Consider the following 15,515-nt stretch of genomic DNA (forward strand, 5'->3'; position numbering starts at 1 on the left):
AAGGGACGCCAATGATCCCTATTACAGTGCCCATGTTGCAGACACTTCCCTACGACAATTTGGGAGTATTGGAAAAGCCAAAGGCATACAAAGAAGGTGGTGCAGCGATAAAGTTTGATACCTTTAGTGGTTTCGAGGAAAAGACGAAGGCTCTTACCTTCGAGCAGTTTGAAACAGCTTATGTAGGGGGGAATTCTACAGAGGCCTCCAAGGTCAGGAAAGATGCCACCTTTTTGAAAGGAAATGCACGTTCATGGTGGACGACATTATTGATGCAAAAACAAGCACCCGCCACATGGGTATATTTTAAGAAAATGTGTGCATCTGCATGGCTGTCAATGGGTATACTTTTAGAAAATATGTGCACCTGCGTGGCTGTCACGAATTTGAAGCCGATGTCATGACGGATTGGCACCAAATTGCTGCAGCTACTGGCAAGAGCTTAGAGGAGTACAATCGGAAGTTCTATAAAGCGTTGCTTTCAGTAACTTCGTCCAAGTTCGTGCCATTGACAGAGCAGATAGAGAAATACTATTGCAGGCTGCCAAAAGGGCTTAGAAACTATTGCACAAAGAACAGACTGACCACCCTCACCTAGCTTATGGAGGTTGCTAACACTTGAAACGACTTGTTGAAAGGAGAAGACAATGGATTCCAGGGCAACGTGAAAGGGGGCCAGCTCAAGAAAAATTCAGCGAAGAAGCCTTTTGCAAAAGAGGCTGCTGAAGTGTCCCAGGGGCCAGAAAAGGCGAACAAAGGCAAGGATTCAGCGGAGACTTTTGGAGCGCATGTAAAGAAATAGAAAAGGAGGCCTTTTGTGCGCAAGTCGCTCGAGGAAAAGGTCTTGATTGTTGAAAAAAATGCTTTATATGCGAGCAGCCTGGTCACTTCGCTACAAATTGTCCACAAAGGAAAAGACCAGCTGACTTAGATGATAAAGAGGACAAGAAAGGGAAGAAGCCAAAGCCCACAGCGGGTTTCGTGCCAGACATGGTGGGTGACAAGCCAAGCACGGATGCCAACGAGTTATGCAGAGCATGGCGTAAAGTCAGAGATTAAGTGCCAAAGCGAACTTTATCTCACAAGAGTTAGCTATTAAGTTGGGCATCAGAGCTGAAGAGATGGGGTACACGGCACAGGTAAGGTTGGCATGTCCTTGCCACTCAGAGTGTGTTACCCCCATCATTGGAGAGTTGTGTGTGCATATTCAGTCGTATGTGGACACATAAGAGTTCTGTATCATGCCATTGGAAGGGTGCGATCTGCTGTTGGGAATCCCTTGGATGTTTCGAATATATGGCGTGCTGGATGTCTTTGACAAAAAATATCACCCTTCAGCATAGGGGCAAAACTCATGTTCCGGATGTAAAGCTCAAAGGGGAGTTTGTCCCTATTGTATTTGCTTTGGCTATCACTTCTGTAATTAACAATCATCTTTGATTTTTGCACGTGATGTTTCAGATAATTGTCAGTCAAATTTATCTGTGTTATTAAGAAAGGTCAGCATTTTTGTGAGAGTTTAATGACTTTTTTTTATTCATTACCGTCACAATTGCCACCGGAGAGGCTTGAGGACCATGCGATAGATCTGGTGCTAGGGTGTAGCCCACCAAACAGACCTCCCTACAGGGTTAGTGCGGCTCAAGAGAAAGAGATTATGGGCAAGGTTGAGGAGCTTTTAGAAAAGGGGTTGATTCAACCTAGTTCTTCACCTTTTTGCTCCCCAGTGCTTCTAGTGCAAAAGAAGGATGGCTCTTGCCGCATGTGTTTGACAACCGTGCATTGAATAAGAATACCATCAAGAAAAGGTTTCCTATTCCAAGGATTGATGATACTCTTGACTGTTTAGAGGGTGCTGCAATGCAGGATAGACCTTAAGAGCGGGTACCATCAGATTCCTATAAGGCCAGAGGATGTGCACAAGACTGCGTTTATGATGACATTTGGTCTCTATGAGTTTTTAGTGATGCCATTTGGTCTTACAAATGCTCCTGCTATGTTCAATAGAATAATGGACCGGATTTTCTGCTCGCATGAAAAGTTTGTTGGCACATTCTTTGATGACATGATAGTCTATTCGAAGAATGAAGAGGAGCATAGGCGTCACTTGACTATTCTGTTCGAAGAGCTGCGCAATCATAGGTTACTTGTCTATCCTAAGAAAAGTGAATTCTTCTTGGAAGAGATCCACTTTCTTGGCCACATAATTGCCACATAACTTCAAAGGATGGTGTTCGAATGGATCCCACTAAGGTTGAAGCGATCAAATCATGGCTAGACTTAAAAACTGTGCACGATGTCCGAAGCTTCTTGGGATTGTACTCTTACTATAGAAGGTTTATTAGGAACTTTGCAGAGATGGATTTACCTCTACATGCATTGCAAAAGAAAGAGGCCACTTTCAAGTGGACACAAAAAGAGGTTTCATCTTTTAATCTCTTAAAGGACAAGCTGACTTCACATCCAATAATTGTGTTACTAGACCATAGGAAGTCATTTGTGGTCTAGTGTGGCAACAACATTTTGGAGCTAATGCAAGATGGTCCGATAGTAGCTTATGAAAACAGAATCTTGCAAGGGCCATAGAAGACTATGCAAATCTATGAGAAAGAGTTATTGGCCATGATTCATGTGCTTTCTAGTTGGAAGCACTACCTCTTAGGTACTGATTTTGTTGTTCAGACAGACCATCAGACCTTGCGATACTTCCTGACACAAGCATATGCGATGGGCAAACATTCTTTCTATGTTCCACTTCCAGATTATGCATGTGGAAGGCAAGAAGAATGTTGTGGCTGATGCATTATTAAGAAAACCACAAATTTCAGCTGTCTCAATTTCTTATCATCATGAACTTGATGACATGAAGAAACAATATGCAACGGATGAAGATTTCGCGAGGGTTTTTGAACAGTTGCAAGAAGGACAACGCCATGAGCACTACCTCCTCAAAGATGGTTTTATGATGATGCATGGGAGATTATGTGTCACTAGGCCATTGCGACATAAAGTGATGGTAGGAAGTCATGTCCTACCGTATGCAAGACATCGTGGAATTGATGCGACAGTGTAAGCGGTATATATATTCTTTTATTGGCCTACTTTGAGGAGAGATGTGGATGCCTTTGTGCGAGCATGCATGATTTGCCAAAAGGTCAAATTTGACAGGCAAAAGGTACCAGGGTTGTTACAACCACTGTCAATTCCGGATAAGCCATGGGAAAGCATTGCTATGGATTTTATCTTTGATCTTCCAAGAACGCCGACAGGGAATGATGGTATATGGACCATTATCTGCAGGTTCATCAAACAGGTCCATTCCATTTCTGTCAGGAAGCAAATAAAATATGCTCAGATGGCATGGTTGTTCATGTACAATGTGTTTATGTACCATGGTATGCCACAATCGTTTGTCAGTGATCATGATCCTAGCATGACGAGTTTGTTTTGGAGAGGATTGTTTGAGAACATGGGCACTACGCTCAAGTTCTCGTCTTCATTTCATCCACAAACTGATGGGCAGTCAAAATTCTATTGTCTTGGATCTGCTGAAATGTTATGGTTCAGATAATAAGGGCAAGTGGGAACAATATTTGCCTATGCTTGAGTATGTGTACAACAATACGGTGCATTCGTCCACAGGCAAGGCACCTTTTGAGATTATTGAAAGTGAAAAAAGGTTTCTCCCAGTTTGCATACAAAGGACAAGATCTTGGAGGCAGATCGATATGTTGAGAACATGGATGAAATGTATAAGAAAATCAAAGTTGCCTTGGAGAAGACTCAGACAAAGCAGAAAAGGGTTGCTGATCGTCACCGACGTCAACTGTTGTTTTCACTTGGTGATTGGGCTCTATTGAGGTTTGAAAAGGCAAGGTTAAAGAAGAGGAAGGGCAAGGAACGGTTGTTTCCTAAGCTCAATATGCGTTACCATGGGCCTTTTCAAGTGCTTAATAAGATCAGCGATGTTGCTTATAGGCTGAGATTGCCTGACACTTGGAAGATTCATAATGTGTTTCACGTGAGTCTTCTAAGACCCTTTGTTGGTGATGTTCCAAAAGATATGCCGTAGGAGGATCAGCCAGAAGCTGATGAACTTGATGAGATCTGGTACCTCAACAAATTTTGGCAGATAAAGAAAGAAAAGTTAAGGGAAAAGTTACACGACGCTATTTAGTGAAGTTCAAGAACTATCCACCTATGGATGCAAAGTGGATGGAAGAGTGTGAACTTTTGGAATCACCAAATGTAGTGTAGCTCTACCTTGAGGCCTTTGGGTTACAGCCTACATATGCCCCAACCCAACAAGTGCAAAGGAGGGGTTATGACGGAGCTAGCACATCAAATGTACATATGGATTTAGTGTAATAGAAGTGTGCATGGCTCTTCAAGTGTTAAAAGTATAATGCTCTCTTTTAAGATCGATAGAAATGACAAAAGTATGAAGGTCTCATTAAGTCATTTGTATCTATGCTTCATGACCTTTCTTGCGGATATATGTGATGAAAAGAGAGTGCTAACACACTAAATCATCTATGGCATGCAATTGAGGACGTTTGCGATTTCAAGAGGGGGGTATGTCACAGGGCTGTGACTATGTCACAAGGTTGTGACTACTGCTAACCTTAGTTGTTGGTTTCTTTCCTTTGATTTTTATTTAATTTTTGGGACCCTCTTTTTGAAGTTGCAAATGGTTGGATATTGTATGATCAGTGTGAAACGGCCAACGGCCGAGAGTTTCACCCGCAGATGGGAAGGTCTTGTCGCCACGAGTTGGTCAGGCCGACCAACACTAGAATCCGAGCAGTAAGAGTATACCTAGGGTCAATTCAAAGTCATTTAGGTCCCACGTGACGCTTATAAGTTGGTGGGTACTAGGAAATTAACTCAAAAGAGGCAAAGTGGCCACATGGCGGCTCCAGATCAGTTTGCCAAGTCCAGTAGCAAGAGGGGGTGCCCAAATTGAGAGAGGGACTGATTTTTATTCATTGTGAGCTCTACAGTGTGTGTGTGTGTGAGTAGTTGGTGCAAGTGATGAAGCTTTAATGGAAAACTTGCCTTCTCCCTTGCACTATGTAGCGCGATGATTCCGCTCTCGTGCACCTCTCTCCCCGTTTGAATACAGAATCGTGATGCCCCGCTCGAGGGCTATTCATGTGTATGTACAGTTATGTGGGTTCATGCGCGTATGCCAAGGCAAGAGCATCTTGTCCAAGTACTAGATTAGCTAATTGCTAATCCCACGCAGGTCAGTTGAATCGAAGAGATTTCACGCGAGAAATCTCGTCCGATTCAAAGGGCACGTAGCCCAACAGGTGCAGGAGTACGAGGGCTTGCTACGGATGAGATCGGCACGCGAAACGAGCCCAAAACAAAAGTTTATAGTGTGCAATGTATTCTTGCAGGTTTAGGGTTTTGGCCCTTATCGATCCCTAATACCCTCAGGAGGTCTGGGAAGTGAGGGGATCACATGTTCCCCTCGCTGTACATGTGATCTGGTGCATTTTTGGGGCAGAAAACAGAGAATTCAGCATGCTGAAGATTCCCGCCAGGTTTGGGAAAGTGCCCGTAAGCGCCGGGAAAGTCACTCATTGGGTGGGGATTCTGTGTGTGAAGCTTCCTAGAACGGTTATGTTGCGGAAATCGGGCTAGAACAGGTCTTTTCGGCTCGGTTTATGCGGGACAACTCGTAGGGAAATGCAGCTTTTATCTCCATTTTGTTAAGAATAAAGAAATACCGACAGGGGTGCCAGTCTTTGGGGCCAACAGGATGTCGGTGTCTGCTTGGAGCGCTCTAGCTTCAAGGTCGTGTTCATTTGAAGTGTTAATTCCAGTCACAGGTTTAATTGTGAAGTTTCTCTATGTCCTAAAGTTCAAGTAAAGTAAAGTTTCATGTGAAAGCTAAAGTCTACTGCCCTACGGGCCGGTTTCACACCTCTACTTTTGGCTATTGACGTGTCATATCTGTATGGACAATGCCTGTATAGATGACTATTCTGTTATGGCACTGAACGGTCAGCAATGCTGAGATAGTAGTTTATCCATCGCAGATGCTTTTAAGAAAAGCCCCTATGCAGGAAATCTTTGTACAAGTTGGTTTTACTGAATTAAATGTTTCGAGCACCCACCAGGTACATTTGCCGTAGGCCCTATAGGCGCTAATTGCTAAATGCAACTTGCGCGAAGTCTGAGTGTGCTATCTCTGAGCAACGATCAGTTGTATTTTGTGGCTTGAACCTCAATATAACAAAAAAAAAAAAACTGCGGAGGGCACCTACCTTACGGGCCAACGCATCCTACTGTCTAGAGGGGAACTCTGCCATTCTCTTGGCCCTTGCGGGTTTTCTTTTGTGCAGTATTTGCAATTTAAAGTTGTGTTACAGGTCTGTTTAGTCATCTTCTGCCTGTGATTTGAAGAGCCGGTTGGTTTCACATTACCCCAAGATTGTACATCAAGGACTTCTCAGTTTTCACCTAGTTTTTAGTCATGTAAGTTGTTCACTTCTTAAAAATATTGGAAGTTGTGGTTTCATAGTTTTCCTTTGGCCCTTTGATAATGTTCAATAGAAGTTATCTCTTGCTTTCTTTTTTTGCCTTGCATTTTCCTGTAACGAGCAGAGCATAGAGATCAACTTTCCCATGTGTAAGTAGACTTATCAAAAGTAAGTCAATTGTGGTGATTTAATGACTCATCGTTGTAGGTGAAAGTTTGGGATCCATCACAACGTGGGTCAGAGCTAAGAGCGACCTTGAAGGGGCACACTAGGTAGCTATGATATGTTTTTTTTTTTTTCTTGGTTCTCTTTTGTGTTCAAAAAGAGTTTGTGTTGTTTCCAACAAGTGGTTGTTTTCTTTGCTCTTAGGTCTATTCGTGCAATTGCCTCTGATAGAGTTCGCATTGTTACTGGGTCTGATGATCAACGGGTACTTGTCTGGGACAAAGCTACAGGGAAGCAGACAGTAGAGCTAAAAGCACACAATGACAAGGCCAGTAACCAACCAACAAACCACCTCCCCCTTCCCCCAACAAAAAAAAATTATACACACAGCCGGCAAGAGTGTTTAAAATACGAGAATCACAGCCTCCTTGATGTATCTGTTGATACACTTGGCTGTTCTTCTTCTAGTGTTAATGACCAACAACCGTGTGGTTTTTCAGATTAGCTGTGTGCGAATGCTGTGGGAACCTTGTGTGTTGACAGCCTCACATGATGGTACCGTCAAGATGTGGGATGTTCGAACTGATACATGTGTAGCGACTGTTGGGCGAAGTGCCAGTGCTATTTTATGCCTGGATTATGATTACGAAACCAGAATTCTGGCAGCAGCTGGAATGGATGGGTAAATGACTGGAACCATTTGTACTTCTCCTTATTAATGTTTTATTTGAGCAGAAAATAATTAGTGTTTCAAATCTCTATATCATCCACTTACAGGGTTTGCAACATCTGGGATACACAGGCTACGAAGCAAAGGCACAAGCTTCTTGGTCATAGCAAATGGATAAGGTAAAATGTGTCTTTCAGTAATAGCATAGCATTTCTTCCACAATTTGAAGTCTCTTCTAGAGTTGAGTTTTATAACTACACTATCAGGTGTCTGAGAATGGCTGGGGACACTGTTATAACGGGAAGCGATGATTGGACCGTTCGAGTCTGGTCTCTAGCAACTGGAGTCTGCGATTCGGTTTTGACATGTCATTCTGGGGCAATTAACTCAGTCGAATACAGTGCAGCAGATAAAGGCATAGTCACAGGTCTGTCTCATTTTAAACGCTTTGACATTAGGTCCCTATGTGCAAGTCTGTTGTTCACATCTCTGTCTAGACACTTGAGGCCATTCCGATTCTCCTTAGAATTTTTGACCATTCAAGGCCGTGTGTCTGCAGGACCTGTGCCCATAGCTCTCTCTGTCTTTGTGTCTAGGGAGGGGTAGAGCTGGGGGTTGGTGTTAGTTTTTTCTTTTTTGGCCTACACAAGGCCTTAGTAACTTAGAAACAAGTGTGGACCGTCGGATAACGCTTTCAAATAGTGCCATTTAGCAAGTTAAATATGGCAAACTTTTTTTTCTTCCTTTTCTTGTAAGAAGGCTTTAATTGAGCAACGTCTTGTGGATATGTAGGCCACTGTGAGGGATAATTGACATTTGTTTCCTATTTACATAAAGAGGGGTATGGAGTAGTGGGTCACATACACGTTCTCATCGTTCTATGATGGCCATTGTGACTTTTCACCTTGTTCTTAAACCTACTTTTCTCCTAATTCTGGAGGAATCCCCTCCACACACACACACACCCCCCCCCCCCCCCCCCCCCCAATAGTGGTCTCGTACGGTCCCGTACGTTTTGTACACGTACGATGATGTGCGGTACTAAACGAACTAAAAAATATTAAGATGTACGATGACGTTACGTACGTTCAAAATAAAAAAACAAAGAATTCTTACGTCTAAGGCTCAGGCCCTTGGGTTTAAACTTTACACTTAAAGAAACTTGACATTATGAGATCTTCAATGGGAGCTTGAGAGGGAGAGACCCAATGGAGAGGCAAGACTCTAGTCTCTAGAGCATGTCACTTGAGAGCTAGAACATGGGAGCATTGAGCAGTGAGAGCATTGAGAGCAATGAGCATTGAGAGCTTGAGAGCAATGAGCATTGAGAGCTTGGAAGTGTTGGAGAACAAGATGGAGAGGCATTGCTTAAAGAGGAAGAGGCTAGAGCATGAGAGAGAGAGAGTTGGGCTGCTCAATGTAATCCATTCACAATTGTGAATTTTGCCCCCCAAAAAAAAAAAGAAAAAGTACAAAACGTACGAAACGTACGGGACGGTACGTGACCCGCAGTACGGAACGAGACGTTCCGTACGTCGTACGAAAACTACTGAGCCCCCCCCCCCCCCCCCCCCCCCCCCCCCGGCCCTTTTTTTTGTCTTACACTGTAATTGCATTTCACAGGTTCTGCAGATGGCATGGTGCGAATGTGGGAGAGAGATGAAGGTTGCCCAATCTTTCATTAACCGTTCTTTTAGTTCTCTATGTTCTATTGAGGAGAACTCTGTTTTGAACCCTAGAATGTTGTTACTTGCAGGGATGCTGAGATGCACTAAAAATGTTGGAATTCATTCAGCGTCTATCCTCTCGTTGAGAATTGGGGAGAGATGGCTGGCAATAGGGGCAGCAGATAATTCAATGTCGCTGTTTCAGAGATCAGAGCTAAAGGCTGGTGGCGGAAACAGGGCAGCTGGCTGGCAACTTTTCAGAACACCACAGCGCATGGCGACGGTGGTAAGTAGTAGGTGTTCAAGGTGTAGAGGACATTGTGAGCTAATTAATCTTTGACCTTCAAATGGATAGCTGATATAAATTTCATCAGTTATCTTTCTGTTTTTGTACCATTTAGTTCCGTGCTTTGACATGCCCTATGTGGGAGTGTTCTGTAGGTAAGATGTGTTGCATCAGATCCAGAAAAAGGAAGGATATGTAGCGGAGCTAGAAACGGTTTGGTCCGACTATGGGATGCTGCCATTGCTGTCCAGTGCTGAGGAGTGGCCTCCTTGGATGGAGGATTTTTTGCTGGCTTCAAGCTCAGTTGAGATGAGGGGAGGTAACAGCAATAAAAAGGCAATGTAGTATGCCAATTGGACATTATCTTTGGCTACAGCCAGCTGGATGCCTTTTTTATTATTGTATCAAAGTGACTATTTCTACTATTTACACAAGTTAGTTCTTTGTAACTTTGTAATTTCCGTACTCAGACATGGTATCAGATTCACCAGTTGTAACTTTTTGGTCTCATAGGTCACTTTGGCCTTTTGAAGACGTTAATATAAAATTTCATTTCTCTCTACAGGAGATGGGAATACCCACAGAGCTCATTTGGGGGATCAGGCACTGTACAGATCAGTAGTAGGGCATGTACGCACCTCAGAGTGTCTATCTACACCGGTTCACTCCACTATTGGGGTGAAGCAGGGATGCCCGCTCTCTCCTACTCTATTTGGTATGTATGTGGATGAGGTTTCTGACTACATTGAGAGAGATGGTGATAGAGATGCACCGCTGGCAGGGACATGGATTCCGCTATTGTTATATGCTGATGATATTGTGTTGATCTCCGACTCTCCGGAGGGGATGCAACGTCATTTGGATGCTTTGCATTGGTTTTCCCATGAGAGTGGCTTGTCTATCAACCTTGGTAAAACCAAGGTCATGGTATTTAATACCACCCCACAGTGGATCAGGAGGTCAGTGCCCGCATTCACATAGGGCTAGGAGACAGTGGAATATACAGATGCTTACACCTACCTTGGAGTGGTTTTTAGTGGACCAGCATTTTGTTTGAGGAGAGCAGCAGAGACTAGATTGACCAGAGCCCATTCGGCATTGGGGAAACTGGAGAGGATGTGTTCACAGGTTCATTTTCAGGAGCCTCGGATGAAGCTCTGGCTCTTTGACACTTTGGTGGCTTCTCTATTGCTCTATGGAGCTGAGATATGGGGGCCTTCATTGGATCATCACGGGAGAACAGGTTGTACTGATGGATGGGGGACATGCAGAAGCCTTTGGTCTCTATGATCTCGCGGCTCATTAGAGCTAAGGGCTTCAGTACCACGTGCCATTATCCGAGCAGAGCTAGCGGCCCCCCCACTAGTAGTTGAGGCGCTCACCAGATCTGTTTCCTTCCTACACCGCCTGTGGGAACTTCCCAGAGACAGATACGCCCACCTTGCACTTGAGTCCTCTCGACAGGTTGCCAGGCAGGGAGACACAACATGTTGGTATGGGGAGATGATGTCATGGTTCCAAACACATGGATTCGGTATAGACAGATTGCCCCCCTTCCAGTACTCACTGGAGGCAGCCTCTCTTAGTCTTACACAGTCCGAGACCACCAGGCTCATCCGCTAGGATCTGATTCAGCTAGACACCAGGAGGACATGGGTATAGCCAACACAGGAGCTGGGCACGAAGATGGCTTTCTACAGAGAGCATCTTCTCCAGCTTACGGAGGATGGTTTTGTGACGAGGCCCAGATACATGGACACCCACCTGTCTCATGGGATACGGTGTGCCATTGGCCAAATACGCACATCCTCACACCAGCTGCGGATCGAGACTGGGAGATACAGCGGAGTGCCAACAGAGGCCAGGACATGCACCTTGTGTGACATGGAGCCTTAGACAGAGTTACACTACACATGCCACTGCCCTGTCTACTACGAGATATGAGGCCGCTTCCACTGCTTGTTCAGAGAGGGCTTTGGACCACTCTCCAAAGTCATGAGGTACTAGGATCAGAGATGCCTGGGTTTGTTCCTGCTCGAGTTGCGCAGACACAGAGAGAGCATGATGAGAGGAGAGGCTAGCGAGCCTCAGAGAGACAGCATAGACTTCTTTAGAGCATACACTGGACGCCCAGAGAAGCTACTACCACAACAGATCTTGCCGCCTCACATAAAAGGCACATTGATCGATCGAGCGACTAAGCTAGGGAGAGCCCACGACTGCGGAGGACTACACAACATCGATGGAGGCTACATCAGAGGATTCGGATCACTTTGGCCCGACATGCACGACGCCCGGTCAAACTACTGACCATGGAGGAGATTTATGAGATCTGCGAGCAATCGATGCTGGATTTCTTGTGACTTTTGATTTAGCTATCCCAACTAGCTGCTTAGTTCACACCTACTAGTTTAGGATCCCATAGTACTTTTATCTTATCATTTTATCATTTTGTCATTTCATTTTGTTATTTTGACTTTGTATCAGATTCACCATGTTGTAACGCTTTGGTCTCATAGGTCATTTTGGCCTTTTGAAGACGTTAATATAACATTTCATTTCATCTCTCTCTCTCTCTCTCTCTCTCTCTCTCTCTCTCTCTCTCTCTCTCTCTCTCTCTCGTAGAGCATTTGAGGCAGCTATACAGCTATCAGAGAGTGGGCATGAGAGAGCATGGTACTCACAGGTCAGAGCATGGTTTGAGGGACACGGTCTTGACATGGAGAGCCTACCACCATTCCAGTACGACCCCCACTCACCATATGTTCACCTCTCTCGTAGTGAGAGGAACTTGGTATTGAGACAGGATCTGTGGTAGCTATACACTAGGAGAGTCTGGGAGTCACCTGGCTTGGGGACTAGGATGTCAGATTACAGAGACCAGTTTCTCACCATATTGTGTGGGGGGTTCATACAGAGACCACGCTACATGGACACATATATGCCACATAGCTCACGGGTGGCGATTGGTCAGCTGAGAGTGGCTTCACACAGGTTAGAGATTGAGATCGGGAGACATACTGGTGTTCCCAGGGAGGAGCGAGTTTGCAGAGCCTATACAGAGGAGGTGGAGAGTGAGGAGCACTTTGTATGTAGATGCAGAGCATACACTGAGATCAGAGGCAAGTATGAGGCCTTATTCAGAGGACAGCCCACTCTCCGAGAGATCATGGACTCTCGAGATCAGAGACAGCTCGGACGGTTCTTACTAGAGATACAGAGCCATCGGGACACACTACTACAGCCACACACAGCTACACAGACAGAGGGGAGACAGTCGCAGCTCACAGACTTCTTTCAGAGGATTGCCGCCCCTCCCTCACCAGACACTCAGAGGGGAGTGACACTCCCACAGGCGGAGGTGAGCCGAGCTAGACGACGACCACGAGTCACAGGCTACAGGGGCGCGAGCTCCCACCACCGACAGATCGAGGAGATTTTAGCCCGGGAGCGCCGTGCCACTGAGGAGCGAGTGGCTCAGATGAGGGCCGACCCGACAGCTTTCATCCGGGTAGCCTTGGCACCAGACCCGCCCATGTACCACATCTTACATCCGCCCATTAGTACAGGATGGAGCTAGATAGCTTGATGCATTCTCATGATTGTACTACCTTGAGCATATAGACATGCATATACCCCTAGAGATAGAGCTCCATCCCTCCTCAGATACTCCACTACCTACATTCAGTTCAGTTTTGTATCAGTTTTGTTTCATTTGTCTTTCCGATAGACGGATGACATACACACCATGTACATTTGATTTGTCTCATAGGCCAATTTCGGCCTGACATAGAAGTTAAAAATCTTTGTTTCTTTGTTTGTTTCTCTCTCTCTCTCTCTCTCTCTCTGACACAACCGAGCTATGTCCCCTGCATTCAAGATTTCACAGTGCCGAAGCCATGCCAATGGGCATAGCAATAGATCATGCTCTCTTGACACTGTCCGTTAAATTTCAGTATAGTACAACCCAGACATTAGGAGGTAGGTCACACACCCGCTATACATTTACACCAGAGACTGATTTCGTGTATACAGAGGAGATCTGGGACTGTATATTGGAAGGCACAGTTGTCACAAACAGTACAGGCGTCTCAGTGCAGGATTGCACCACTCTACTGACTGAGACACTGCATGGGGCTGCATGAGTGGCATACCCACACACCCAGCCGGACAAGAGACGACATTCTGGGAGCATGCCCCATAATAGTTGGTATGATGAGGAGTGCAGAGAGATGAGAGCCCAGCTTCAGAGGGATCTTCTTTTAGGAGTCATCACTTACAGATAGTCTCGGATTGCTTTAGACGCCTTGTGCGACGGAAGAAGCGAGCTTACCTAGCTCAGATAGAGCGAGACTTATATCAGATGTTCTTGAGTAGGGACTCAGGAGAGGCATGGTGACTCTTCCATGAGCAATCCCCTCCCCCAGTGATTACTTCACTTGATGTGTGGGGCCAATATGCGACATCATTATATACGGTTCCTGGACAGGAACCCCTTCCAGACCCTACCATGCTGTAACATTTAATGGCCTAAAAACTTGTGTGTAGCGGAAATTAGCATGAACATAGTGGGCATAGCATTAGAATAGATTCCTAATGAGAATTACAAGAGTGCTTGGGTGGAGAGAGCAACAAAAAGCATAACACCTAGTTAGATAGCATGAACAATACTTTCAAAAGAGAGAGAAATTAAGCTATTGACAACAATTGAGGACCGGATTTGCATGGAGCCGGTCCCGCCTCCAAAAGGCTTTGTATTATGGTTTCTCCCATCAAGAGACACATTGTACAATACAATTCTTTGTGTTCCTTCAAGAGTAGCTAGTGCAATGAAGATGAATTTTTCATGCACTAACAAAAAACACTTAGCAAACACAACATCAATTATCCCCGGTCTTAGACCCAAGACCTCACACACCTTCGAAGATGGTGAGAGCTAGCAGGGTATGAGAGTAGATTGAGAGGAAGGAGGAGTATCTTACGAGAAAGATGTACATCTTACATAATCACTCATATTAGCATAGCTTAGCTTAGTAATTAGCATGGTAGAGGAGATGAGCATGCCTTGAAGCTTGGCTCTTGGTTGGATTTGCATCACAAAGCCAAGAGTTGTTGGTGTAGGCCTCCCTTCTCACAAGCTTGGAGTAGGTGGTAAGCTTTCCATTAAAGCTTGAGAAGGAGAGAGAGTCTTCCTTACTTCACACATGAGATTGTGTGAGTGTGTGTGTGTGTGTGTGATAATGCCTTGCAAAAATCAGCCCCCTCTCTCTCTTGGGCAACCCCTCTTGCTATTTGCTCTTGTTGTCCTCTCATTGGACCTCCCTAGGGCTAGCCAATGACAATTAAGCAGCATAAGTGATAGCCTTCTGACATGTGTCCCCCTTTCCCCTTTTGTGAGAGCTTTAGGTAATTTAATAATTCAACTAAACTCTCATTGGACCCCTTTGCCTCCTGGCCAATAGGAATCAGACAAGCCATTGGGCTGTTGAATGCTCATTGGACCCCTTGGGAGATTGTCCAATAGTCTTTTAGAGGACTTAATTCTCATTGGTTCTTTTATTAAGTGTTTTTAAATTAATTAAACTAGATTTACTCTAGCCTAATTCTCATTGGTCCACCTCCAAGGCCATCCAATAGGAATTGGGTGCACCTTGTGGGCATCTGGCCTAGGGAGCTGACATGTGTCCCTCATTCCCTTTGTGTAAAGGGAGCTTGTGTGTGTGTGTGTGGCTTTCTCTCTCATCCCCTACAAGCTAGGCTCGCCCCCTCCTATGTAGGGATGTGAAAAGACTTTTTTGGACACACACAAAGCATCCAATTCCCCTATGGTTGACCTTTGGACACAACCTCTGAATTTTGGAACCTTAGCATTTTGGAAGTCTTAATGGGCTGAACCTTAGGGTCTTTTTAGCCCATTGTTGCACATGGCTCTTTTGCAGATGGCCCCCCCTTTGGATCCCTATTTACCCTCCTTTGGATCCCTACTGTGGCCGGTCTGCTAGCTTAACCAATATTCTAGCTTTTTCTCCCCTGGCACTTCCCCATATTAAATGATCAGTTTAACATGAAATAATCATTTAGGAGAATTAGATATTGATTATTATGACACAAGCCTTGTCCAGCTACGAGCACTTTCTTTACATCTGAGATGGTACAAAGGGCCATGGACAGGATGAGGACCGGGAAGGCATATGATCATGACGGTCTAGTAGCGGTGCACTTTATACACGCCA

The 15,515-nt window shown here is 45.0% G+C and overlaps 1 protein-coding gene across 1 annotated transcript in view; it reads left to right on the plus strand.

Moving 5' to 3' along the window:
- The window catches only part of SCD1 (stomatal cytokinesis defective / SCD1 protein (SCD1)), a 143,360-nt gene extending 133,518 nt beyond the window's left edge, over positions 1–9,842 (plus strand). The window contains exons 24-31 of the mRNA XM_086514861.1: positions 6,702–6,766; positions 6,864–6,987; positions 7,160–7,341; positions 7,437–7,508; positions 7,596–7,756; positions 8,953–8,994; positions 9,086–9,282; positions 9,438–9,842. Coding sequence (XP_086370987.1) covers positions 6,702–6,766; positions 6,864–6,987; positions 7,160–7,341; positions 7,437–7,508; positions 7,596–7,756; positions 8,953–8,994; positions 9,086–9,282; positions 9,438–9,539 — 945 coding nt within the window. The 3' untranslated portion in view covers positions 9,540–9,842. The remainder of the gene's footprint in view (positions 1–6,701; positions 6,767–6,863; positions 6,988–7,159; positions 7,342–7,436; positions 7,509–7,595; positions 7,757–8,952; positions 8,995–9,085; positions 9,283–9,437) is intronic.
- Positions 9,843–15,515: the final 5,673 nt, after the last annotated feature.

This window comes from Adiantum capillus-veneris, chromosome 1 (genome assembly GCF_014529385.1).
Source record: "Adiantum capillus-veneris isolate H3 chromosome 1, ASM1452938v2, whole genome shotgun sequence".
NCBI classification, from domain to species: Eukaryota; Viridiplantae; Streptophyta; class Polypodiopsida; order Polypodiales; family Pteridaceae; genus Adiantum; species Adiantum capillus-veneris.